The sequence below is a fragment of the Lacerta agilis genome, chromosome 3 (assembly GCF_009819535.1).
Source record: "Lacerta agilis isolate rLacAgi1 chromosome 3, rLacAgi1.pri, whole genome shotgun sequence".
NCBI lineage: Eukaryota > Metazoa > Chordata > Lepidosauria > Squamata > Lacertidae > Lacerta > Lacerta agilis.
The window spans coordinates 27,129,299-27,153,843 of record NC_046314.1 but is presented as its reverse complement, the minus strand read 5'-3'; the positions used below and the strand labels follow the sequence as shown (position 1 = coordinate 27,153,843).

Genomic DNA, 24,545 nt, shown 5'->3' with positions numbered 1-24,545 from the left:
GAATGTTATGAATGTGATACTGTTGATAAAAATGAGAGGCGAAAACATTACCTGTAGCTGAAGCCTGGCTGTTACTTTGTATGTAGGCTGCTAATGATCAGTTTCTACAGCTATAAGGAAGCTGTTGCAGGCCTTACTGGTTTACAGTCCAACCTATCAGCTTACACTCTAGAGAGGAAAATTCCAAAAGTCAAGTGCTAATAGACCACTTAATGGACACTCCCTTGGCTCATAGCTATAGGCCAGCGATCTGGAAACTACAGACACGTAGGTCACTGGTCAGAGGGTCCTGGCTGAAATTGCAGAAAGGGGCAATTTGGTGTCAGCATGGTCTGTGTGATTAGTGGGGGCGTTTCGTGGAAGGAAGAGACTGAGGATGCAGCAGCAGAATGCTATCACACAATATCTGTATCACTGATGGTGTACTAAGGAGACACAGTATTACTAAAGGTTTTATGGCGTCAAGTGAAATTTTTAGGGAGGAAAGTGTATTTGTAATATATTTGAGGATTTGTAAACCAGGTCTTCCACAGTTCGGTGTATCCTCTATTGCAGTGTTTCCCAAACTTGGGTCTCTGGCTTTTTTGGGACTACAACTCCCATCATCCCGTTAGCAGGACCAGTGGTCAGGAATGATGGGAACTGTAGTCCAAAAACAGCCGTAGACCCAAGTTTGGGAAACACTGCTCTACTGTCTAGGAAGGGTTTGTGTATGGTACAAATGGGCAACTCTGCCTCTACTGGTATTTTTCCGCTCCAAAGCAGAAAATGTTTCAGGGAATTGTTTGGGCACCAGTTCATAAAGGTGCCCCAAGTCTTCCACTGTGAGAATTCTTTCTCTCAACTCCTTCCGACAATTAGTCGGAACATGCATTTCATGTTCACAATTGAACTTCTAAGACTGTTGTGGAAACCAAAAGGTGACAGGGATGGCGATGGGAGGTCTGCAAAGCCAAGAAATGGATAAAATGATTACACCGGGGGGGGGGGGGGATAAGAGGTCATCAGGATTGCTCAGTGAAGAGCAGACTGCATGCCCCTGCATGCTCTGTGGCAGGTTCAGCAGCTGCTATGGGAACATATTTAAAAAAAAACAAAAAACAAAAAAACAAGAAAGGAGAAAAGAGCTAGAAACAGCTAACTCTGTTAGAGGAAGTTCCCACAGCTTCTGCCTGTATAAGACTTGAACTTTTTGTAGCACTCTCATTCTGCATTTGTAATATCACATTGCACCAGCCTTCTGGCCAAACCTGAGTGCGTAAGAGCCAAAACCCTTTGTGCTACACCCTTCAGGCCAGTTTATTTGGCTGAACAGCTTTATCTGGCTCTATTAAATTCAACTACATTGGGGCTGATCCAAGCAGTGAGTTATTTGTTTTGAGAAGCTCATCATAATAAGCCTTAAGGTATAATCTACAGCTGTCCTTTTTTGGGGGGGGGGTATCCCTTTGCCCTTTGGGAAAGAAGTTAGGGTGCCTTTGATTTTATTTATTTTATTTTATATATAAGTTATGCTTACTATCCTCCCTTCGCCAAATGGTCCCAGGGCAGGGTTACAGAAAACAGCACAATTTAAAACAATTTTTGTTGTTGTTGTTCAGTCGTTCAGTCGTGTCCGACTCTTTGTGACCCCATGGACCAGAGCACGCCAGGCATGCCTATCTTTCACTGCCTCCCAGTTTGGCCAAACTCATGCTAGTCGCTTCGAGAACACTGTCCAACCATCTCATCCTCTGTCGTCCCCTTCTCCTTGTGCCCTCCATCTTTCCCAACAACAGGGTCTTTTCTAGGGAGTCTTCTGTTCTCATGAGGTGGCCAAAGTACTGGAGCCTCAACTTCAGGATCTGTCCTTCCAGTGAGCAATATATACGGTAATTCATTACGCTTCAGCAGCGTTCTAGGACATAATGGAGGCTGTGGGTCAGCCCTCCTTATTGTGAGACTCTGCTGTCCTCAGTGCCATGGAGGTTTTAATGGAAAGGAAAGAGTGGGGCTGCGTCCTTTCGTCAATCAGGCCTTGCTATCAATCAGGAGAAACAGGACCACGAAATTCCAAAGAGGCTCTGAAATAATAGCTCTTCATTTTAAAATACTCAAGCCAATTCCAAAAACTGATATTTTTTGACTGCAGAAGGTACTTGTCCATCACTGAAGAAAAGCAGGTTGAAGGAGAAAGATAAATGGAAGATGAAATGGGATGGGGCAGAGAAGAGAAATAAGCAAACCCAAACATACTGTTAACAACGCATGCAGCAAAACAGTTTTCAATCAGAGTGCAATAGCTGGTCAGTACTAGCATTGCAAAAGCCACTTCCCATACAAAATCTACACTGCAGCACACATGCAGGCTTTCCATACACGGATTATACTTTTTACCCAAGTTGGGGATAATATATGAAGCATGGCAAGAGGCACGGGAAGAGGTGGAAGCACAATGCTTAGGGTTCTCATGTCAAAAACTTCAGAAATGGAGTCCTTTCTTCTCTGTATGTGTGGTAAATCCCAAACAAGGAAGCAAGGAGGGGAAAGGGGTTGCAGGGACTGCATCTGTCCCAGAAAGTCTCCACAGAGCTCTATGGAAGGGATGGTGAAAGCGGCTTCACAGGTGCTCTTGAACTCCAACTCCCATCAGCCCCAGACAACATTGCTGATGGTCAGGGATGATGGTAGAAGCAAGCCACAAGCATTTGGGAAGGCACAGATTAGCCATACCTGTTCTATTGCAACCGAATGTACTGAGCTGGAATAAGGTGAATAAGCAGGTCATGGTTGTCCAGAGCATTTTTTTTAATCACTCTGAGGAAAAACAATTTTTTCTCCAAGGCCAGGGAAGGAGGAATTAATTAGTTCCTAATTTAAAGCATAAATACATTTCATTACCTTCTGGTACCACAATTTTCCTATCACTGTACATGGCAATAATTTTTTTTTTACTCTTCCTCCTTTGGGTCTGACTTGATTCACTATTACCGGTACTTGGCAATATTTGTACTGTCTTCAAAGTCAGATTATAATAAATGAATATTGACACCCGAAACAATGATTCTGGCTTTCTTCTGCCTCCGCCTTTTTTCTTTTGGGAAAACATTCCCACGTGCCTTTTCTTTTCTGGCATCTGCACTAAAAAATGTTTTCATCCCAAGCAACCACTATTAATTAGGAGCAAATCCCATTTTACATGGTGCTTGCTTCTAAGAGGCATAGGATCAACGGCAAGAGCCTGCCAATTCCAAGAACTTTTCTAAAACAGCCATTAACTGGGTCAGGAGTAGCCTTCCAACTTTTCACATGCTGAAATATTTACACATGTCACTTAACTCAGCTGCTGTAAAATGTTCCGGGCCACTGGGACAGTTTCTGCTTCAGGATGCCAAGTAGAATGACCCTTAAGGTTGCGACTGAAACTAACTTTAAAACAAGGAAGGCTAAATATTTCAACAGCTTCCATTGCTATGTTTTCAGTTTAACCAGTAAGAACTTTGCACAACCCTATACTTTGTCGCCTATCCAAAACTCAGGTTGCCCTATGAAATTGACGATTTCAAATTTAGTTTGAACAGACATGTCTGATGCCATTCTGAAATAAGGAACAGACCCAAAAATAAGGAGAAATGCTTGAAATAAACAGCATATTGTAGTTCTAGGCAGACCACTGCATAGCACAAGGGTTGAAAATGAATCTGATACTGAACCATGGGGCCATTTTACACATGACAATAAAAATTATATGCTGTGGAAACACATGGGCCTATCAGCCACATTCCCCCCCCCCCCAACAATATTTGAAACATAGGAAGCTTTCCCTTAAACCAAGTCAGACCAGTAGTCTTTCTAGGTTAGTATTGCTTAGTGACTGGAAGCTCTCTCCAGGATTTCAGACAAAGGACTTTCCCAACCCTACCCAAAGAGGCCAGTGACTGAATGCAATACCTTTTGCATGCAAACCGCACTTAAATTTGTCCCTTCCCCCTAGCAAATACTTCTGTGCGAACACAGAGCTCACATACATAAATGTGAGTTGCAATTGCCTGAACCGCCTAGAACAGTGATGGCCAAACTTGGCCCTCCAGCTGTTTTGGGACTACAACTCCCATCATCCCTAGATAACAGGACCAGGGGTCTAGGATGATGGGAACTGTAGTCCCAAAACAGCTAGAGGGCCAAGTTTGGCCATCACTGGCCTAGAAGGATGCACCCCTCACGATTACATGCAAGTACATCTTGCATGTTAAAAAGGAAGAAGCTACAAATACACCTACCAGTTACCACACCCAGACCAAATTTTACTAGCTTCTCTGCAAGAATATCATGTGGAAGACAGACAAGCAGTTAGCTCTTGGCTACAGTGCTCAGAAAATACCGTTTCAACAAGTAAATCATCTTGTGTAGACATTTATAAGATTTTACATGCCTACACATTTAGGAGGTAGTAGCAAAGAGAGCCCATATCATTATAATGAGTGTTTTGTTCAACATCGTGGGTATATGGGGGAGGCCATTATGTTGAAGTCACAGCATACCAAGTCCAGAGTTCTCAATCCACTCATTTTCAGCAGTTCAACATGGATTGTTTTGCAAGGCAGTTGATTTTTGTGCTCTTTCCATTCACACTCTTTAACAGCTTTATCACCATCAGAGAAGGGGGTGCCAGAAAGGGGTGTTGTTGCTTAATTATCTTCATTACATACAAACCCAGATACTGTATACACTACAAATAATTTGTGGCTTTTAGGAAAACCTATGCTCGTGTTCCATCACCTCCTTTTTTTAAAAAAAATATGCATGCACAAGCTCCAATAGCAGAAAATTAGAATGGGAGAGGTGAAAATGGTGAATGCCACATTTTGTTTTCTATTTATCTATCAGGGCTATAATCCTATTTATGTTTATCTGTAAGTACTTTAGCCACCTCATGAGAAGAGAAGACTCTCTGGAAAAGACCCTGATGTTGGGAAAGATGGAGGGCACAAGGAGAAGGGGACGACAGAGGATGAGATGGTTGGACAGTGTTCTCGAAGCGACTAGCATGAGTTTGGCCAAACTGCGGGAGGCAGTGGAGGATAGGGGTCCCTGGCGTGCTCTGGTCCATGGGGTCACGAAGAGTCGGACATGACTGAACAACAACAACAACAAGCTCCACTATACCCAGCAAGACTTACTTATGAGTAAATATCATGGGATTGCAGTGCAAGCAGAGTTCTAGGAGGCTGCTCCTCTTAATTTACCACCTGTCTTTCACTTCCCTTCCTAATCTGTGCCGTCTGTGTCATGGCAAGGTTTTGTAATGCTATGGAATCCTCAGTGGGGAAAGTGGGTGTGCATTCATAGATTTAACATATTGCAATTTTTATTTTATTTTATTAATTCACTGGTCTTCAACTGGTAGGTCAGGATACACCGCTAAGCCATGGCCTGATCTAAGGTGGGTTGCAAGAGGAGCACTGCGACAATGCAAATATATGGGGAAAGATTCAGAAAGGGGGGTCCCCAAACACATGTTTGGGTTAAAACCAAACAGTTTTGGGTTAAAACTAGGTCCTGGGTATAAAAAGGTTGAAGACTGCTCTACTATACATTCTCACATTCCAAATCATTCTGTAACCTACGGTGAATTTAGCACACATCTTAAGAGCGCACATCTGGGAGGCATAGAAAGCTGTAATGACAAAGACTTCGGGTAGACTACACTGATCAGCTGGGATTATGTGGATGGGATAGGCTGCCACGATGTAGCTATAGAAGAAGGCCAGAGAAGATGCAGTGAACAAGAGAGTGAAATGGTGGGCATCCCTCACGCATACACAAGACAGTGAACTGAACCTCCGAAGGAGACCAAGTGGAAACAGCTGCTTTTTACCGTGCAGAGATATGAAAAGCAAGGCCAACAACAACAACATGCAGAAGCAAATTCTAATAATACACTATTACAGAAAGGTTACTTAAAAGAACAAAATAACAACAACAACATAGCCAGCTGAGTAAAGTTAAGACTGATTGCAGATATTATAGCAGCTGGAAACCAACCAGGGTTGTCTCACACATGTGAACAGTAAGCAAAGGAATTATATTTAACACACTTATGTAAAACTGAAATAATGAGAGTAAAGCAGAATGAATGCTCACACCCAAAATGAACTTAAAAATCATGGAAAGCCAGGCTGACTTTGCTTTCCACCCACACACCCGATTTGTGGCTCAAGAAGATGCTCTCCTCCCTGCCTCTGCCCATATTCCCAACCAAAAACTCCAAATGAAGTTTATACAATATACATGCCAAAAATGAATGACCTCGGCAAAATGCATTTCCTTATCCTGGCCATTCCCTAGATCTCTGACTAAAAAGAAAAGAAAAATAGTATCTGTTATTCTGACAGAATTCTAGCTGCCAAGATTGCTCGAAGCAAAGGGTTTTCTTTTGTTTCTTTGTTTCTTAGAAGAGATCAAACATTACAGCTCATTTGCAGAGGGTCCAGCAGGACCTGGCATGCAGATCTGATGCAACTCACACAGAGGCGTAGGAAGGTCAGGTGGTACCTGGTGCGGAAAATTTCTTGTCACCCCCCCCCCCCAATTAAATCCCCCCCTGCAAAAATGGTATTACGGTATTTCATATTTTCTTACAAAGGAATAATACAAGTAATAATAATAAAAAACTTTTATTTATGTCCCTCCCTCCCCAGCCGAAGTTGGGCTCAGGGTGGCTAACATCAGATACATAACATTGGTATAAAAATCAAACAATAATTAAATTACCTCCTAAAAACATCTCAAAATCAAATTAAAGTCTAATTAGATGGCGTTCCACAGGGTTAGGGTTGGAAACAGTAAGTGCTCCACTCAACTCAAATTTCAGCCTTCACGACATAGGAAAACAGCCAAGTAAACAGCTAGTTTGGTGGAGGAGGGTCAAGATATTAACCGATATGCATGAAATTTCATATATAGCTATATAATCCCTATTATAGTAAGATAAGACCTTTGGAGCAAGCATTTTTAAAAAGTTTTTTTTTAAATGAACCGCCCTAGTAGGGCAGTAATTGTTCCTTGATAATTTGTCACCCCCTCCATTATGGAACATGGGGCGGACCGCCCCCTACGCCCCTGAACTCACACATGCCATCTCCCTGTCTATATAGCAGCCCAGAAAAACTGTCAGGGCAGTATGGGTGGCACACCCCAAACAGAAGGTGGTTGTGCAACACCTTGTCCCATGTACTCCTTCCTGTTCACAGGCATTGCTTCCCATTGCTCAAGTTTAACACTGAAGCAGTGTATTGAAACTGCAAGAGGCTCCTCTGGCCATATGTCCCACCATATTCAATACAAATGCGGAAGCACCACCACCGAGATGAAAACTGAAGCCTGTTGTAATGTGTGCTAAATTTAATCAGGGACACCCCAATAAATTTTGCCTGCTGAGGCAAAGGGTGAAATGGTGCTGCCCACCACCCAGTTCCATGTGCAGAATCTGACCAGCCTGGCAGATAAATCTTATTTCAACGCTGGTAATGGTGTCATGACCCTGGAACCGAGAGGGCATGCAGCGCCAGACCCTTGGATGAACCTGTGGGGCGAGTGTCCCACTGGTATGGAGATGTGGCACTGCCATCCTCTGAATCAGAGGACTCCAACGGAGGACCTTAAGACGGCCCTCGCTTCCCTAGAGCACAGCCTGAACCCTACCTTGCCCCCAGTAAGGAACCTTGTCCCAACACCCCAGTCAGGCCTTGCCTTGATGCAGAGAGCACAGCTCATGAGAGAGACATCCATCTACTACATCTCATGGCATCAGATGCAGGCCAGGCTATGCGTGGAACATGCACTTCTCTCTCATTTATTCTCAGCTGCCTCACTCTACCCAATAGTAGGGATGGCCCTGTGTATCATACAGGTAATCTCTCTCCCACCCCTCCCAGCAAGATTTCCCTTTCTCTTCGTTCCCATGCTGTTGTCTAAACATTGGACTCCATGCAAGAGCCCTTCTGGTGTGTTATTTGAGTGAACGGGCAACACAGATTATAAGGGGCAATGTCTAGACATTTAGTTCTGCCCCTGAGGTTGCACAGCTCCTCAATATCCCCTCCAGGGCTGAAGGATAGCTTCTGAAGCAGGAAGCTTTTTCTATCAGTGAAATATTTAGAATTGAAATATTTAGAATCCTCAAACAGGGTCCTAAATCACACAGCGAGCCTACAGGAATAGAAAATGCTCCTCAGTTCAGAAATTACTCAACATGTAATGGGTAAGAGGGAGCTGAGCAACCACACGGCCCCACAGCTCTGAGTAATGTGTGAAGAGAATCTGATTCAGGTCTGCTCATAATACGGCTCCCCCCCCCCCTTTTAAAGGATGTGCTTGCAACAGTGTATGCACTGATATACAGAACTACTGTACTAGAAAATATGACTGACAGTCTTAAAATCTAGGTGTTTGGGTTGCTACTAAAGTCTGAGGCATTTTGTGTTCCATGTGGTTTGGTTTGTTCACTGTTGGTGTGGCGTGCACTGTTACTTAGGAGTCTGGAGTCTGCATTTTAACCATTAGATACAGAAGTCTCTCATTTTTAAACTTTTCTAGTGAATTCCAGCTTATTCTTTGCACACAACATGTTAACTTACTGTTGAAATTCCTATCAGTCACTCCCAGAAGTCTTCACACACACACACATTGAATATCTAAACATATTGGTATTATACTGCATTAAGCGGGTGGCGCTGTGGTCTAAACCACAGAGCCTAGGGCTTGCCGATCAGAAGGTCGGTGGTTCGAATCCCCACGACGGGGTGAGCTCCCGTTGCTTGGTCCCTGTTCCTGCCCACCTAGCACTTTGAAAGCACGTCGAAGTGCAAGTAGATAAATAGGTACTGCTCTGGTGGGAAGGTAAACGGCATTTCCATGCACTGCTCTGGTTCGCCAGAAGCAGCTTAGTCATGGGTACCTTTACGGTCAGGGGTACCTTTACCTTTAAGCAAATCTACTGCCATCTTGAAGACAAATCCAATTTATGTTCTGGCCTGCTTGCTGTATATTTACACAGAAGACTGAAATTCCAGGCTAACCAAGCCCCAGATGTTCTACAGCAGGGGTCAGCAAACTTTTTCAGCAAGGGGCTGGCCCACTGTCCCTCAGACCTTGTGGGGGAGGGGGCGGACTATATTATGAAAAAAAAAATGAATGAATTCCTATGCCCCACAAGATGCATTTTAAATAAAAGCACACATTCTACTCATGTAAAAACACGCTGATTCCCAGACTGTCCGCGGGCCACATTTAGAAGGTGATTGGGCCGCATCCGGCCCCCGGGCCTTAGTTTGGGGACCCCTGTTCTACAGATAGGATACGGCATTTTTAAAGTGCCTCTCCCCGAACTTTCTTGGCTTATTGGTTCTAATTTTTTTTTCAACTCACAAAGTACACCACAGTGTGTTGCTCTGGCAACTAAGGATGCTGCACTTGGTACACAACGCATTTGGCTTTAATTTGAATTCTTTATCAGCAAACAATTGCAGCATGCACTTATACTACTTTAAAATATTTATCTTGATTATGAAATCACTTTAAAGCCACAGTGGAAGATTTCCTCCCTCTTATGAAATACAGTGGTATGCCTTCCTGCCCATTAGAGTGGCGGCACCTTTTCTACCTAATCTCCTATGTAATTTGTCTACATAAGATGTAACTTTTTGTGTTTAGGAAGACTGTCAAACAATTTCTTGAGGATGGATATACTCCAATTAGGATGCAAGACCACAATGATTAAAGAAGCCCCTTTAATCCCATCTTATCTTAAGAACAGAGGTATGCACAGCTCCTGCTTTGGTCAATATTGTTGCTTTTTTTACACCCATCAGATGAATGTACTTCCAAACCTCTTAAGTTTGAGAAGCAAAGGCAAACCCCTGATCTTTTTATCGTGAGCCAAGGAAGAATGTTGCAAACTTGTGTATTTGTCTGCCTTATTTTCCAGCCTTTGATGTCTAAAATAGGACAGTGTGAAACTGCAGGAATGTGTGTGTGTGTGTGTGTGTGTGTGTGTGTGTCAAACTTTCAACTATGCTTTAATTTGTGCCCTGGTTCTCTGAAATAAATATTTTTCCCCCAGTATTTTTTTTATTTGGCCCAGAGTTATTAAGAACTCAGATTCCTGCAAAGTCTTCTGTTGCTTGTATACATTTGCCTTTTGAGCTACTTATGTATTATTTCCAATATGACAGAAAAAGGGTCACAGCTCAAGTGGTTTGGAAAGCCACCTAGAGTAACCGAGGAACATGTGCACAGAACCCTAGTATTATTTCTTAAAGCTGCTTTAATTAAAATAAAGTATATTCTACTATTATAACTGGAGTGAAGCAGTTAGAACTGAGTGGTCAAGTCAATTTGGTTACTCATACTCTTGTGTGTTTAAAAGTCACATGATAGTGGTTCTATGACTGGAAAGTCTGTTGGTCAACCAGAATGGTCCCCAACACCATCATAGTCATTTGAAGTTACAATAAGGGGGAGAATGTGTTTTCCTTAGTATAATTCATTTGTAAGGAAGTTTCAAATGCTTCAGCTCCCATTAGCCCCAGCCAGGACAGTCACTGGTCAGTGATGAATGGAGTTTTAATCCAGCAAAATCTGAATAACCACAGGTTTCCTACCCTGCCTCTAGAGGATGACTGAATTGACCGGGAAGGAGCCGGTTTTTGTCTAGACAACAAAGTATTCTGTTTGTTAGAAATCAGAGATCACAGAATTGTAAAGTTGGAAGGGACCACAAGGGCCATCTAGCAGCCCAATCCCCTGTGATGCAGGAATCTTTTGCCCAACGTGGGGCTTGGACACAAGACCCTGGGATTAAGAGTCTTCTGCTCTACCGACTGAGCTATCCCACGTTGTAGTAGGCAGTTTGGCTTCCTGTAAGACTGATAGGCCTCATTATTCTAATTATGAGTAATACGTAATATTTTAGCTGGAACTACCTGCCCTAGATAGTGCACTCTGGGGGAATTAATGCACTTCCCCTATGAAAAAAGCTACCTAGTTTTCAGACATGAATGCCGCAGCACTAATGAATTCAGAGATCACAAAGAAGCACGTTCAGTCAAAATTAGTAGGCACCTGAAGGTTCCATGTCCCATGTGTAGCAATCAATCAATTGTTATTCCTCCCATTACTTTTTAGAGTTTGCTTTTTTCTTTACTCTTGGAAGGAGGGGAGGAAAGCATTCCACCCCCATTAATATTCTTTCACAATTGTTTCTTTCGGTTTTTCTCTGTAGTATGGAAGATGACAACTGGAGGAAGACTTTGGACTACATCAATCAAAGCAAGCAAGCACATGTAATATCAATACACCAACAGAGATTTGCAATTAGCAATAAGCTGCTAGAGTTAAGATCATTTGTTGTCTTGCACATTTGTTTGATTGCAAACAGGCAGAATACTGAAAAATCCAGAATTAACTTAAAACATGCAATACTCATTGAAGTTTAATTGATTGGTTTCTGCATGCAAAAGCTTTTTTGCATTGGTAAAGAATTTATAGCTCAGCCACCAGGGGTAGCCAACATTACCTTACTAATACGGTCAACCTGAGCAAGAGATAAATGACATCTTGCCAGCAGAAATTAACTCCACTGAGGGTTAAGCTCCCTCGCTTCTCATTGCCTCATATGCCCTAAAGGTATATATTTTTTGACTCAAGATGAAGTATTATTAAATATCAGAAACTTAAAATAACCGAATAGCCGAATAACAACAAAATAATTGATCTTTCAACCCAGTAACAAAAAACAATTCCAATTACTACAAATTAACACCCATAAAGCATCACAACTTCCCAGAAAATTCAAAATCTTCTTTCTTTAAGGCATTAATATTTTCTGCAAGCTAGTTTTCAGATGGAATTCTATAATCAGTTATATACCAGAAACCCAAACTGGTTTCAGTGGGAGTGAGTGAACAGAGCAGAATGCAAGGCTTTCATTTATAGCCTTTGCAAAATTAAGCAAGATCATAGGGATATAAAAAACACATTAAGCAGACACTAACTCTACTTACTTGGGAGTAAATTGAATTGAATTCAATGCAACTTGCTCCCGAGCACACATGCTTACAAATGCACTTTGAGGCTACAGAGTCAATACACATTCATCTGGGAGTAAGTCTCATTGAACTTATTTGATCTTATTCCTGAGTGGACATGCATAGGACTGCACTATTAGTGTTTTTCAAAGTATTCCAAAATTAGAAAATTACAACAGGATTTAATGGGGGGGGGAGGATGGGCAATGTAACTACTGATTCTCTCCCAAAATAGGTACTTTCCAGATTTGTTGGGCTATAATCAGCAAGCGTTTCCCTTGCTGGAAAGAACTGACGCTAAACTATTTTCTCCTTTAAATGACTTTGCTTTAGGATAAAACATCTTATTTCTGCAAGTAAATTACAAATCCATAAGCAATGTTTTGAAATCTTCTGTCACATTAAACTCAAATAGTTACTTTCCTGCAGTTAAAAACAATTTTCAAAGTATCAAAAATACTCATCAGCATCACATTAACAGGAGTCAAATACTTTTAACTAGCATTTCTGCCGCTGTCAAAAAATGTGACGCAAACTAATTTCTTTCTTATAGCACAGAACATTCTCTAGAACATTCCCTTTCCACTGAATCATGTACCCCTTGATAGAAGAGGACTCAGTCATTCTTAAATGTGCCTGTATGAGATGCACAGAAGCACTACAACCACTAAGTGCAAAAGGCAACCGACATACCGAATTATCAACACACTAAAATTGAGAATCTCAGGGTCCTCTTCGTGTCTCTCCTGCAAAAGAATTGTTTAGTGCCAGTTATACCATACAAAACTCACACGTGTCAGGGACCCTTCCCTGGAAGGCTTCACAATCTACATCAAGACTAGACCAAGATCTGAGAATTTATGAGGAACAGGCGCCATGAGGGGGGACATCCAGACAACTGAGGGGCAGGTGGGACAAGCCTAGGTTGGATTTTCCCTGATAAGAGGAGGATGTTGACTATTCAAGTCAGTTAAAGCCATTTTTGGATTGGCTTGCACCCAGACAGTCTGGAGCTTGCAAAAGCACACAACAGGCACGGGTCAGTCATACAAGCGAGAAAGCGGTTCTCAAAGACCAATAGGCAGGGCACTTCAAAGTCATAGCAGATTAACTGTTGTCACGGCTTTTCTTTTTTAGTGGCAGCAGGAAGCACTGACGGGACATTGGCAAGAACCCATGCAAGGCAAGCTTTATCACAATAATGGTTTACAGAACATTCCCTGTGCTCCCAACACTGTAGCTTAATTTCAAACACTGGAAGGTTGGAGCTCAAGATGGCACCTTAACTTGCAGAATGTGTTGCTAATTTAAGGACTGGACTAGTGCGCTCCCCAGTCCCTTTCACTGCAAGAAGCATTTGCACTGCCTAACATGCCCATTGGAAGCTTTTCTGTTGCTGCTGCCAGTATTTCATGAACACATATTATGGATAACAATGCTATAAACACAGACTTGCCAGCAGGCTCCACTGACCTGAGCAGGACTTACTACTGAGTAAAATTACTCAATTACTGATGGGTTGTTTTCTTTTTTTTATGATGTGAAGCACTGTGGCACTTTGTGTATGTGTGTAAATAAAAAGCTGCATAGAAATCATTTAAAACAAACAAGTCTTGATGGCTGTGATCCTAAGTACAGATATGTTCAAATAGTTTCCACTGAAATTAGTGCTACTTCTAGGAAGCAGATGAGTTTCAGCTGGAGATATATCCTCAAGAGAGATGCAAAGTCATCTAGCTGTTATGCGAACTCAGGAGGAGAGGAGAGTGTTATTTCAGATGCTGACAGGTTACATTTTGCTGCTTATTCTGTCGTTAAATCTGTTTGTACGGGAAGTTGTTTGAAAAGGACAAGTGGATTATTTTGCACGTAATTCCCTAAGAAACTCCAAATGTCAAAGATCTTTTCAGAAGCTCAAGTATGTTGTCTCCATAAACTATCTAGCCAATTCAACCAGAAACAGTTTACAAGGGTTCATTGAAATTTCCTTTGCAAACCCTAGATTTAGAACTGTCTCTCTTATCAATACACACATCTGGAAGAAGTCAGATTCTGTGTTTTTAAGAGAAAGGGGGTGGGGGAACAAGATGTTTTGACAAGACAGTTTGGAGAACAGCAGCTAGGAGTCTTTGTTTTGAAGTCAGTAGCAGCTTAATATTTATGTATTTGTACATTGGCCAGTCAAATATTAACTACCGTTAACACAAGCCCTGTGGGTACTGAATAACTTTAATGCTAGTATTATTTTGCGGCACTGGACAGCTTGCATGCTCACAGTCACAAAAACACCACACATTTCTATTTCCTACAGCCCAAAGCAAAGTACTGTCACCTTTTAGAAAGCAGGGGGTGGGGGTGGGAGTAGAGGAAGTGCCCCCAAGTACTAGCGTCTATAGGGAAAGGGGTGGGGAACCTATATGCCTCTCCTACTCGCTCCAGACAGCACGGTCAACGGTCAGGAGTGATGGGAGTTGTAGTCCCAATAACATCGGTAGGGCTACAAGTCCCCCCCCCCCACACCCCGGGTGCAGGACGAAGTTGAAAGAGCCATTCGTCTCCCTAGTCAAACAAGTCACTCTCTCCCTCTCAGGCACGAGAGAAATGTAGGAGTTTGCCTCAACAACCACGAATCACGAAGCAGCAGCCAAAAACCAAAAACACCACAGCGTTGTTGCAAAATGAATTGAAACCAAGCACACACCGGGGTGGGGGTGTGGAATAAAAGCTGCTGCCAGGAACCTCCTGGAAGGCAGCCTGAGAAGGGATGTAAAGTAAAGCTCTTTTCTCCCCGAACTGGTCACATTAATTCAAGTTGGCCCAGAGGCTTGTGAGAACACACCTCGCTCCACAGCGGTCAACCCCGCCTCGTCTTACGTGTCTGGGCATCTCTCTTTTTTTTTGCGCGAGGATACCTGCAAAAATGCAATGCCTCCGGTTCGAGTCCCGTGACATGGCTGCAAAACCAAGGAAACTTCCCCACTCGATTCAAAGAGTCGCCTTGGCGAGGGAGAGGTTGGTCCAGAAAACAACCGAGCTGAGAGAGGACGAAGACCCCAATAGCCCGCTCCAAAGCCCCCTTACCGGACTCGCGGCTGCTGCGCGCTCTTCTTCCTCACTCTTCGCGGTGCGCGGTGGGGCCCCGAGACTGACCGGGAAGATGGGAGTTGCTTGCGACGGGCGAGTCCGCCTTTCGCTCGCTGGCTCGCTTCTGCTCCCTCGCAGCTGCAGCCGCGCCTCGGCGTCGGCGAGGAAGGGAGCCGAGCGAGGGAGTGCGGGAAGGGCGAGGAGGCAGCGGCAGCAGATGCAGCCTGAAAGGAAACGAGCGGCCGAGCCACACAAGTGAAGGGAGGGGAGGAGGAAGCGGAGGAAGATAGAAAGGAAGAAAAGTGCGTGAGTGAGACTGGAGTTGCCAGGCGCGTAAAAAGGGCCGTGCGCCCAGCAGCGCTCACTTCCCCATAGCGCGCACAGCCGAGCACTACCACGCGCCGAGCCCTCGGGAGCCGCTCGCAGCCTCCGCGCTGGTTTACGCCCGACGGAGAAAAGAAGCCGCGCTCATATTGGATTAGGGGGCGGACCACGCGCGCCCCGGGAGGGGTAGCGGCTTAGCAAGGCGGCTCTCGGCTCCCGCGCGCCCGCTCCCCGTCGCCTTTTCCTCACCTGCCCTCCGTGTCTCCTCCGCCGCGGAGGGCGGCGGGTGGGCTCGCCTGCAGGGACGGGGAAGCGCGGCTCTGCCAGGCGGCCGGGCTCGGGGTTGGAGCGAGTTGGCGCCTCCTGCTGCTGCGCCGCGCTTGGTATCGCCCTCCACGCCCCGCAGATACCACGCTGGCCAGCCCGACGGCGGGGAGGAAGTTGCGAGGAAGTCCCGAGAAAAACAAAAGTGACTCGCTGCCGCCGCTCGAGTGGAGGGCGGAGGGGAGTTTGTGCGCCGCTGCCCACGTGGGAAAAAAAATGTGCAAGGAAGCGGCCGAGCAGGGGCGGAGGGGGCGACAATGTGAGCTCGGCTCGCGCCCAGGAACAAGGCCGCCTGCTTTCGACTCCGTGCAGAGGCAGCTGCGTTGCCTCGGAGTCCCTGCGCAACGGCTGTAGCTTCCTCGCTCGTTAAGGTTGCCAGCTGGATAGCTCAGCTGGTTAGAGCACAGTGCTGATAGCGCCGAGATTGCAGGTTTGATCTCGTATTATGGGATAGCCGCTTACTCCTGCATTGCAGGGGTTGGACTGGATGATCCTTAGGGTCCCTTCCACCTCTACTGTTCTATGATTCTATGTCAGTCCATGCCCTGTTACCCTCCTACTTGAATGGGGAAGGATTAATGATGCTTCTATTGAGCTCCTTAAGGATGACGGTTCAAGTTAACAACATTCTGCATGGCAATTAAAACAGAAACGGTTCTGCAGTGCAGTAGCCGTTAGCCTTTCTATTGCAGCTCACGTGCAACATCACACCCTCAGTTGTTTATAAGGATGGGAAATCTGTCCTTGCCATTCCTTTCCCCTCCCTCCATGTTTTTAACTCTCCACTCGCATCAGATCCAGCTACCATGGCCAAAGGTCAAGAATGATGGCGGGAGCTGTAGCAGTCCAACATCTGCAGGGCACCAGCTTGGGGAAAGGTACCACAGGCAATAACACATATAGTGGATGAGGATTGTTCCCCATCCCTGGTTTACATGTTTACTTCCCACTCCATTCCACCGTGTTTCACATAGAAGCAGCCAAGCAACAAAAGGGAAATGACAAGCTATGCAAGGGCAGTGTGCCCTGTTTTGCCAGCTGAAGAAAACCAGGAAGGTGCCACGCCTTGCTCCACCCCTGCCCAAGCCTCCCGTTACCTGGGTTGTACAGTGGTGGCAGCAGGTTCTGAGTGCGTAAGATCTCATGAAATTTCAGGGAGATCTTGCAAGATCTCTCACTGAAATCCGCTGGTGCCACTGTCACTTCTCCATCGGCAACAGGGCGGATTGCGTGCCACCTCTTCTGGTTTCGCCGCCTGAAGCGGCTGCCTCCGTCCACTTCATGGGCGAGCTGGCCCTGAAATCATTAAGTGGAAACACATCAGAATGAAGACTAGCATGGCGGATAGTCTTGGAACGCTGGGGTTTACAGGGTGCTTATTGTGAGGTGTGGGTTCTTCCTGCATACACATTTTATTTTATATATTTTTGCAGAGTCATAGAATCGTAGAATTGTAGAATTGGAAGGGACCCTGAGGGCCATCCAGTCCAACACTCTGCAATACAGGGATCCTGTCCGCAGCCATCTCTGGGTGGACTCCAACCACCAACCTTCTTGTTAACATTCAGATGCACTGACCTATTTTGCCACTGTAGCAGTATTTCTGCCCACCCAGTTTAATCCCTAGACCTACAATTTTCCTGGGGGGAAATCTCATAAATTAAAAAACCCCAAAACCTGTTGCCAACCACTTGCCTGTGGTATCCAGACTTCCCTTAAAATATTAAGCTCCTGTCCAAAAGCTCCTGTCCAAAAGTTTAGCTGAGGATCAGAACTCAGATCTCCCTAGTTGTTAAGCAATACCCTATGGGGCTTCCAGAAGGGGGCTTAACATTGTAAAGTGTTGGTCAGATATTGAAAATGGGTGGTTGGCAACAGGTATTTTTCTCAACTTAGGGTGCTTCCAGACTGTCACTCTTTCTGAGTGAGATTTGATAATATACTGGCAAAGTCAGGTTCTGCAATTGTAGTTGATTGGGAGGTCTCGTGCAACGAACTCGCTTTCTCAACGGATCAGACTTGTTATAACTGCAGTAGAAAGTGCGAGGTAATACCTGCTTTGACACATTATCCTGCAAACGAATCAGAAGGAATTAAATAGCCACGGCATTTAAGCTCCCTGCAAACAAATCAGAATGAATAAACAGGTCACCTGGAAGCACCCTTAACTGTATTTTTCCTGGAAAGGGTAGCTCTGGATTAAATTATGAGGGCAAGCAGGCTAGCAATGTGATGCTAAGAACACTGAATCAAAGAATAGACACCTTTCCGTCTGACTGCATAAATCGGAGATCTGCACTAGCTGACAGTTTGTTACAGGGCCAAATTTAAGGTTTTACTATTAGTGTATAAAAGCCCTCAACAGCTTGGAACTAGTTTACTTGAAGGATCACCTTACTAGATAGATAGATAGATAGATAGATAGATATAGATGATATAGATATAGATCTGCTTGACCAGTTCAGTCACTGGAGCCAGCATATCTTTAGGCACCAGGCAAAAATGTTTCTCTTATCACCCCAAGGAAGGAGCCGTGAGGCTGCAGAGCCCCCCCCCCCCTTTGGAAATGTCCACTCAAGTAGGACTGGAACCTCCACAAAGCGATGCCAACCACCCCTAATTTGGACAGCCACTCCAGAAGGACACCTCGGGCAATAGTATCAAAAGCTGCTGAGAGGTCAAGGAGAATTAACAGTGACACATTTCCTCTGTCCCCCGCTCACATACTAGCGGACACGGGTGGCGCTGTGGGTTAAACCACTGAGCCTCTTGGGCTTGCCAATCGGAAGGTTCGTGGTTCAAATCCCCGCAACAGGGCGAGCTCCCATTTCTCTGTCCCAGCTTCTGCCAACCTAGCAGTTCGAAAGCATGTTAGTTCATGTAGATAAACAGGTACCGCTGCAGCAGGAAGGTAAACAGTGTTTCTGTGAGCTCTGGTTTCCATCACGGTGTTCCGTTGCTCCAGAAGCGGTTTAGTCATGCTGGCCACATGACCCAGAAAGCTGTCTGTGGACAAACGCTGGCTCCCTCGGCCTTAAAGTGAGATGAGCACCGCAACCCCATAGTTGCCTTTGAATGGACTCAACCATCCAGGGTCATTTACCTTTTAGCGTTACCTACTAGCAAATTCACATTGCTTAATTAAAGTGGATTTGGTGTGCCTGTATAACAGACCCACACTCCCCCCCCCCCGGGCAAAACCAGACTTTTTGCAGTAAGGAAAGTGACGTGAAAGTGTGGGATAACAATTGCTTGATACAATGTCATTTAGCACCCCTACAAACAAATCAGAATAAATATTCACTAAACAGGTAATATTGTCTAACCTTCCCACAAACTTGTGCAAATGATGAATGCTCAATAAATAGGTTGCCTACAAGCTAACTCTGCCTCATATACGCAGGCTTGTTGTGAAGGCCTGCATACCTCCTTGCCTCACAGCCCTCAGTTGTGCTTTGGAATTGCAATAATCTTGTAAGGCAGGTCAGTAGCAGTCCTATCTATACTTATCTAGGAAGCAGCATTCAGAAAGAAATATGGTATGATTTGTGCCCCTTCACCCTGCACATATTGCTGGCTCTCCTCTCTGGCAGCACAACCTTCAATTTATTATAGCTGTTGTATGGACAGAAAGAGAACTTGAGGAGACTTTGCACAGGTTTGTGGGGCTTCGGGTGCACCTTGAAATATAAGGCATGAAATCATCTAATGAAACTTCTGTTGCTCAGAAACAAATTTTATATAAAACCTGACATTTGTTAAGACCACTTCTCAGAAGGGGGGGGGGGGTGTTTGCTTTCAGTTGTTTATATGCACCCCAATAATCCCAGCCTCAGAAAATTTTCTTGTGCAAAAACTTTTTGTACAAATCCTATACTAGTGGCACTCAGAGTAGACCCAACAAAGTTAATAGTTAATAGATTAACACAATTCTTAAAAATTAGCTGAATGCAACCCTTAATTGAAAAGTGTCTTCTTGCAAATTAATGCCCTCTTGCAAAACAATTTAGCATGTGGAGCATACATGCGACTATCGAAGAATCACTGGAGAGAATAATTTTCAAACTTATTTCAAACTACACAAGCCAAACATCTGCACTATCCCTCATTTTCTAAAATTAGAGCAATCTAAACTGTTGTATATAATCAAGAGCACTCAGTACTAATATTGTGATTATTTGGCAGAAGTAGCTATAGCTAAGGGCTGATCCTAGGAATTATGCCAAGACCAATCTTGAAAAGGAGAACTGTTTGGCTGTATACCATCAAGAGCCAGGGCAGAGGAAGGGGGCAAATAAGAGGTTATGGAGCCTGGTTTGATTATAATGAATATATAGGTTCTTTATTGTGTAACCATCAGATTTTTATTTTTATTTTGGAAAGTGTAGAAAAGAGAGATACTAGAAATGAAGCCTGGTCCTATGGAGTAAGCTCCACTGAGCTCCTTAGGGCTTATTTTAAAATAAGTATACACCAAATCGGAGGAAAGTCATGTACAGTATTTAAAAGAGAAAATCATTATATAACCTTATTGTAGTAGCTACAGAGAAAAAGAAACTGGCCACCTTCTCTAAGTTTTGTTCCAATACCTTCTTGTTATATTTCTTCTAGAGTTGTGAGTTGAAGCTGTTGGCAAGGCAGGATAAGATCTGACAAATTAGCCAGCAGGGACCTCTCCATGAATGGCTGTTTGCCCATGTGTTTCCCAACAATGGTAATATTAATAGAATATTGTTGTACGAACAAATGAGGTTGGATTTAGTCACTAGAAGAGCATGCTTTTCGGTTAAAGGCTCTTGGATCTATTGCTAGTTCTTCTTGTTATTAGTAATGTAAAATGCATGTCTTTTTGGCCTTTCCTTCTTGTTTGTTTGATCCTGCATGTCCTTTTCTGAATTCTTACAGAACGGGGAAAGGCAAACACACACACACACACACACACACACACACACTGGCTAGTTGATGTATGTAAGGAAAAGGGATTTCTTCTTGAATCCATAGATGGTGATCTATCATACCCACATGCTGCATGCATTGATCATGTGTCAACCACTGTTTCCATGGTAAACACTGTAAAGTCTGAAGTGGAAGTGCATGTGTTCATGGGGCGACACATGGCGTGAACCACAGATATAGAAGAATTACACATAATCCAGTTTCTGTTTGAGCATTGCCATACAGAGTGCAGGAAATAATATGTTTTGGGGATCCCCTCTAATTCCAAATCTCTATAGCGCCCTGCCACTTTTATCTGATTGACCAGCCAGTGTGGTGTAGTGGTTAAGAGTGGTAGACTCGTAATCTGGTGAACCGGGTTCACGTCTCCGCTCCTCCACATGCAGCTGCTGGGTGACCTTGGGCTAGTTGCACTTCTTTGAAGTCTCTCAGCCCCACTCACCTCACAGAGTGTGTGTTGGGGGGGGGAGAGAATGTTAGCCACTTTGAGACTCTTTTGGGTAGTGATAAAGCGGGATATCTAATCCAAACTCTTCTTCTTCTAATTCAGTTGCGAACTGAAGGAGTCGCCATGGTTTAACTGAGTCAGCCACTTCTTCATGTGCACTGGTCCATTGACTCCAAGCATGTGAACCGATTGGTCCTCCTGTATTCACCAAAATAATTACAGTGCAGGAGTCATCCTAGGTATGCTTCATTTAAATGAGAGAGCCAAGCTGCTTTTTAAAAAATGTGCAGTATACGTAAAAACATACCGGTACATGTGTTTTCAAGCACGTGCATTGTACATTATTTGGCAACTGGTGTAGACTGTACTTTTAGCAGCAAACCTGGGTTTTCACCTCATGAAGAATGAAATGGGTTTTTTTGGGGGGGGTTTGCCACTTTTTAATCATATCTTCACTACTACTGTGTGATTAAATTCTGCAACGATCATTTTTCCTACTTTCAGATTGCTCATGCAAAATTCTTAAAGGAAGATACTCTGGGGGATTTCAAATACATGCCAATCAGCATCACCAGCTGAGGTAATCATGTCGGGTTGGCCGGGGGCTAGGACGACCCCCAGGCGTACAACAGGAACGTTTCCACCAGCGTTCAGCGTGCAGCTCTAGGGAGTTCTGACAGCCTTCCCTGATGATTTATAATGACTCATGTCTTGGAGACACTGAGCACATGTTCAGAGTCCAGCAGAGATAAACGCAGACTGAGCTAGGCTGAGGTTGTATGCACTAAAAGCTACTTTATTAAGTATAAGGCAGAACAAAATAAAACATGTCTCCTCTCTCTGGAGAGAAGTCCGAAGAAGCAAGAAGTACAACAAACAGAAACGGAATACAGTAAACATCCGCTCCCGTGATTCCAACAATCGATGCTGGAATGCATAACACAGACATGTGATAAACCAACCCTACACAATATCTGCACAGTGAGAGGAATAGAAACCCAACAAATCAACCCATTTTTAGTGCAATGAAGTCAAAAACATTCATCTTTAATGGTGGTTGGGGAAATCTCAAGGAAGTCTGTCCTAAAAGCATCATTTTCTTCTGCAAGACAATATATTCCTGAAATAATAGAACTAGATGAGTATTGAGTGTAAATTAACAAAATGCCTGACATTTGCTGCTAGCAGATGCTGATACTTGAACCTTTGCCCATTTCAGTTCGGCTCTTCAGCACTTCCTGATCCCTCCAGATTGCTCACCTGGGCTTAGAGTGTACACAAATCGGTCTTTGAGATGCTAGTTGCATATGTGGTTTTTTTTAATCAGACAGCAAATGTTAGTTTAGTGCAAGAAGAATTGGTGTTTAGCTGTAGTTTATCAGTTAAGCTAAAGGCAGGCGGGATTTCTGGATAATCATTTGTTTGACAGCAGATGAGAAACAGCTACTGGGACTTTCATTTTTATTTCCCTTCAGCTCAAAATTTCCATCTGCAAGCAGAGACAAGCATGTTGTTTGGATGTAAATTCCACTGAAATGAATGGGGCTTACTTACAACTGAATATGTTTAAGATCTGGTTACAGGAGCAGATGTGTTGTGTTTTATTTTTCCTCCCCCAGAAAACCAGCTGCTTCTCATGGCAGGTTAAATATGCATGATAGTGAATTAGTTAACAGTAGAGTCTCAATGGGTCTTATTATTGTATCATACCTGAAGCACATCTCTACAAACTCCCAAAGATTCTGTGAGGATTCACCAAATGTTAATGGATCCATGTTAAGATATAATGTTTTCAGTTAACTCCACATTATCCACAATGTAAAAGATTGCCAGTCAAAAAATACAGTGTTCGTTGTATTGCTTTATAGTGCACACTTGCCTTCCTGAGAATGTCTGCCTGCCTTATTTTTCTCCCAAAGTTCTCAGAATAGCCACTGTTGTGTATTTTTTCATGCACCCAGCATGACACACGTGAGATACGAACTCGCACAGCTAGACAAAGAAAATAGGTTGCATTTCAGTCCCGACTTTTGTGTGAAAGTGCCCCGGGGGACACTGTCATGCGGAAGTATGAATATATGATAAGACCAAGCCATAAAGTTGCTCACAAAAAAAGAAAAATGCTTTTCAGTTCAGTGAAAAGAAATTGTGACAGTATTGAAAATAGAAAGCATGCCCATCCCTAAGGGTTTTCGTAAGATAACACAACAAACACATTCTGATAAAAAACCATCAGTGCTGAGTAATGCTTGACGTTGCCATTCCAATTCACTCATAAGCAGGTCTGGACACAAAATAGCATTGCTGGCCTCCATTCTCCGGTTTGTAGGTATGAACTTGGGCTAACCTGAAATCATGAGTATCTGCAGGGGGAATGGGCAACAGAGGGCACCTACCCTGCCTCACTGGAATGAATAATATATAAACACAGAGCTACACACACTTACAGCCAGCCAACAAGAGGTTTAGAGTGAGCTCTGAGACCACTTCTATTGAGAGCGGGTGCCAGACAGGCTCTCTGCACTTTTCTGGAGAAAAGCCTTCCCAGGCCAGCAAGAAGCTGAGATGTAAGCCACTGCTTCTGATCTAATGGTGCTGCTTCTGCAAATGTTCAAATGATATATAAACAAAGGAGTTGTGCTGGCTCTTGGTGATCAGGTGAGGAGCTTCAAGCTGCTGCAGGACCAGCCCTGCTTTATGAGGGGCAGGTGAGTGGCGGCCAAGAGTAGAAGCCAAAAGTAACCCAGAAGAAAAGAAATCAAAAGTGCCGACGAGGCTCTCAGGAAATGGGTAGCGAAAATCCATTTTGTTGAGCAGCAGCAGCTTATTGCTTCTGTTTTGAATGGTTGAAAGAAAGGCACAAAGGTGATATGTGTAAGGTTGCTAGAGAAAGAAAGCAAAGAAGCGGAGCTGTTTTTATCTGCTTAGCTGTGGGTGTTTTCAGCTACTTCAGAACCCCTGCCTTCTGAGAGCCAGTGTGGTCTAGTGGTTAAGAGCGGTAGACTCGTAATCTGGTAAACCGAGTTTGCGTCTCCGCTCCTCCACATGCAGCTGCTGGGTGACCTTGGGCTAGTCACACTTCTTTGAAGTCTCTCTGCCCTACTCACCTCACAGAGTGTTTGTTGTGGGGGAGGAAGGGAAAGGAGAATGCTTTGAGACTCCTTCAGGTAGTGATAAAGTGGGATATCAAATCCAAACCCTTCTTCTGTAGAGATGCACGTCTGAAATGGCTGCCTTTGCTTGCAGGTGACAAACTGGGTTAGCCATTTGTTTTTTGTCCCGAGGCTTGGGTTTGGAGGATGCCTTATCCAGAGTAATGTTGGTAGGAGGCAGCTTCCTCT

At 44.1% G+C, this 24,545-nt stretch overlaps 2 protein-coding genes and 1 long non-coding RNA gene across 3 annotated transcripts in view; 1 reads left to right on the top strand and 2 right to left on the bottom strand.

Annotated features, from left to right (window-relative positions):
* Window positions 1-11,376, top strand: part of LOC117043442 — a 63,169-nt gene extending 51,793 nt beyond the window's left edge. The window contains exon 2 of the long non-coding RNA XR_004426188.1: window positions 11,264-11,376. This is a non-coding gene — a long non-coding RNA (uncharacterized LOC117043442). The remainder of the gene's footprint in view (window positions 1-11,263) is intronic.
* Window positions 1-15,214, bottom strand: part of HPCAL1 (hippocalcin like 1) — a 71,153-nt gene extending 55,939 nt beyond the window's left edge. Inside the window, exon 1 of the mRNA XM_033143096.1 lies at window positions 15,150-15,214. The gene's annotated coding sequence lies outside the window, so the exon portion shown is untranslated. The remainder of the gene's footprint in view (window positions 1-15,149) is intronic.
* The window catches only part of LOC117044552, a 30,605-nt gene continuing 21,222 nt past the window's right edge, over window positions 15,163-24,545 (bottom strand). Inside the window, exons 2-5 of the mRNA XM_033145370.1 lie at window positions 17,744-17,872; window positions 17,004-17,096; window positions 15,726-16,237; window positions 15,163-15,376 (exon numbers count right to left, since the gene is read on the bottom strand). Of these exons, the coding sequence (XP_033001261.1) occupies window positions 15,181-15,376; window positions 15,726-16,237; window positions 17,004-17,096; window positions 17,744-17,872 (930 nt within the window). The 3' untranslated portion in view covers window positions 15,163-15,180. The remainder of the gene's footprint in view (window positions 15,377-15,725; window positions 16,238-17,003; window positions 17,097-17,743; window positions 17,873-24,545) is intronic.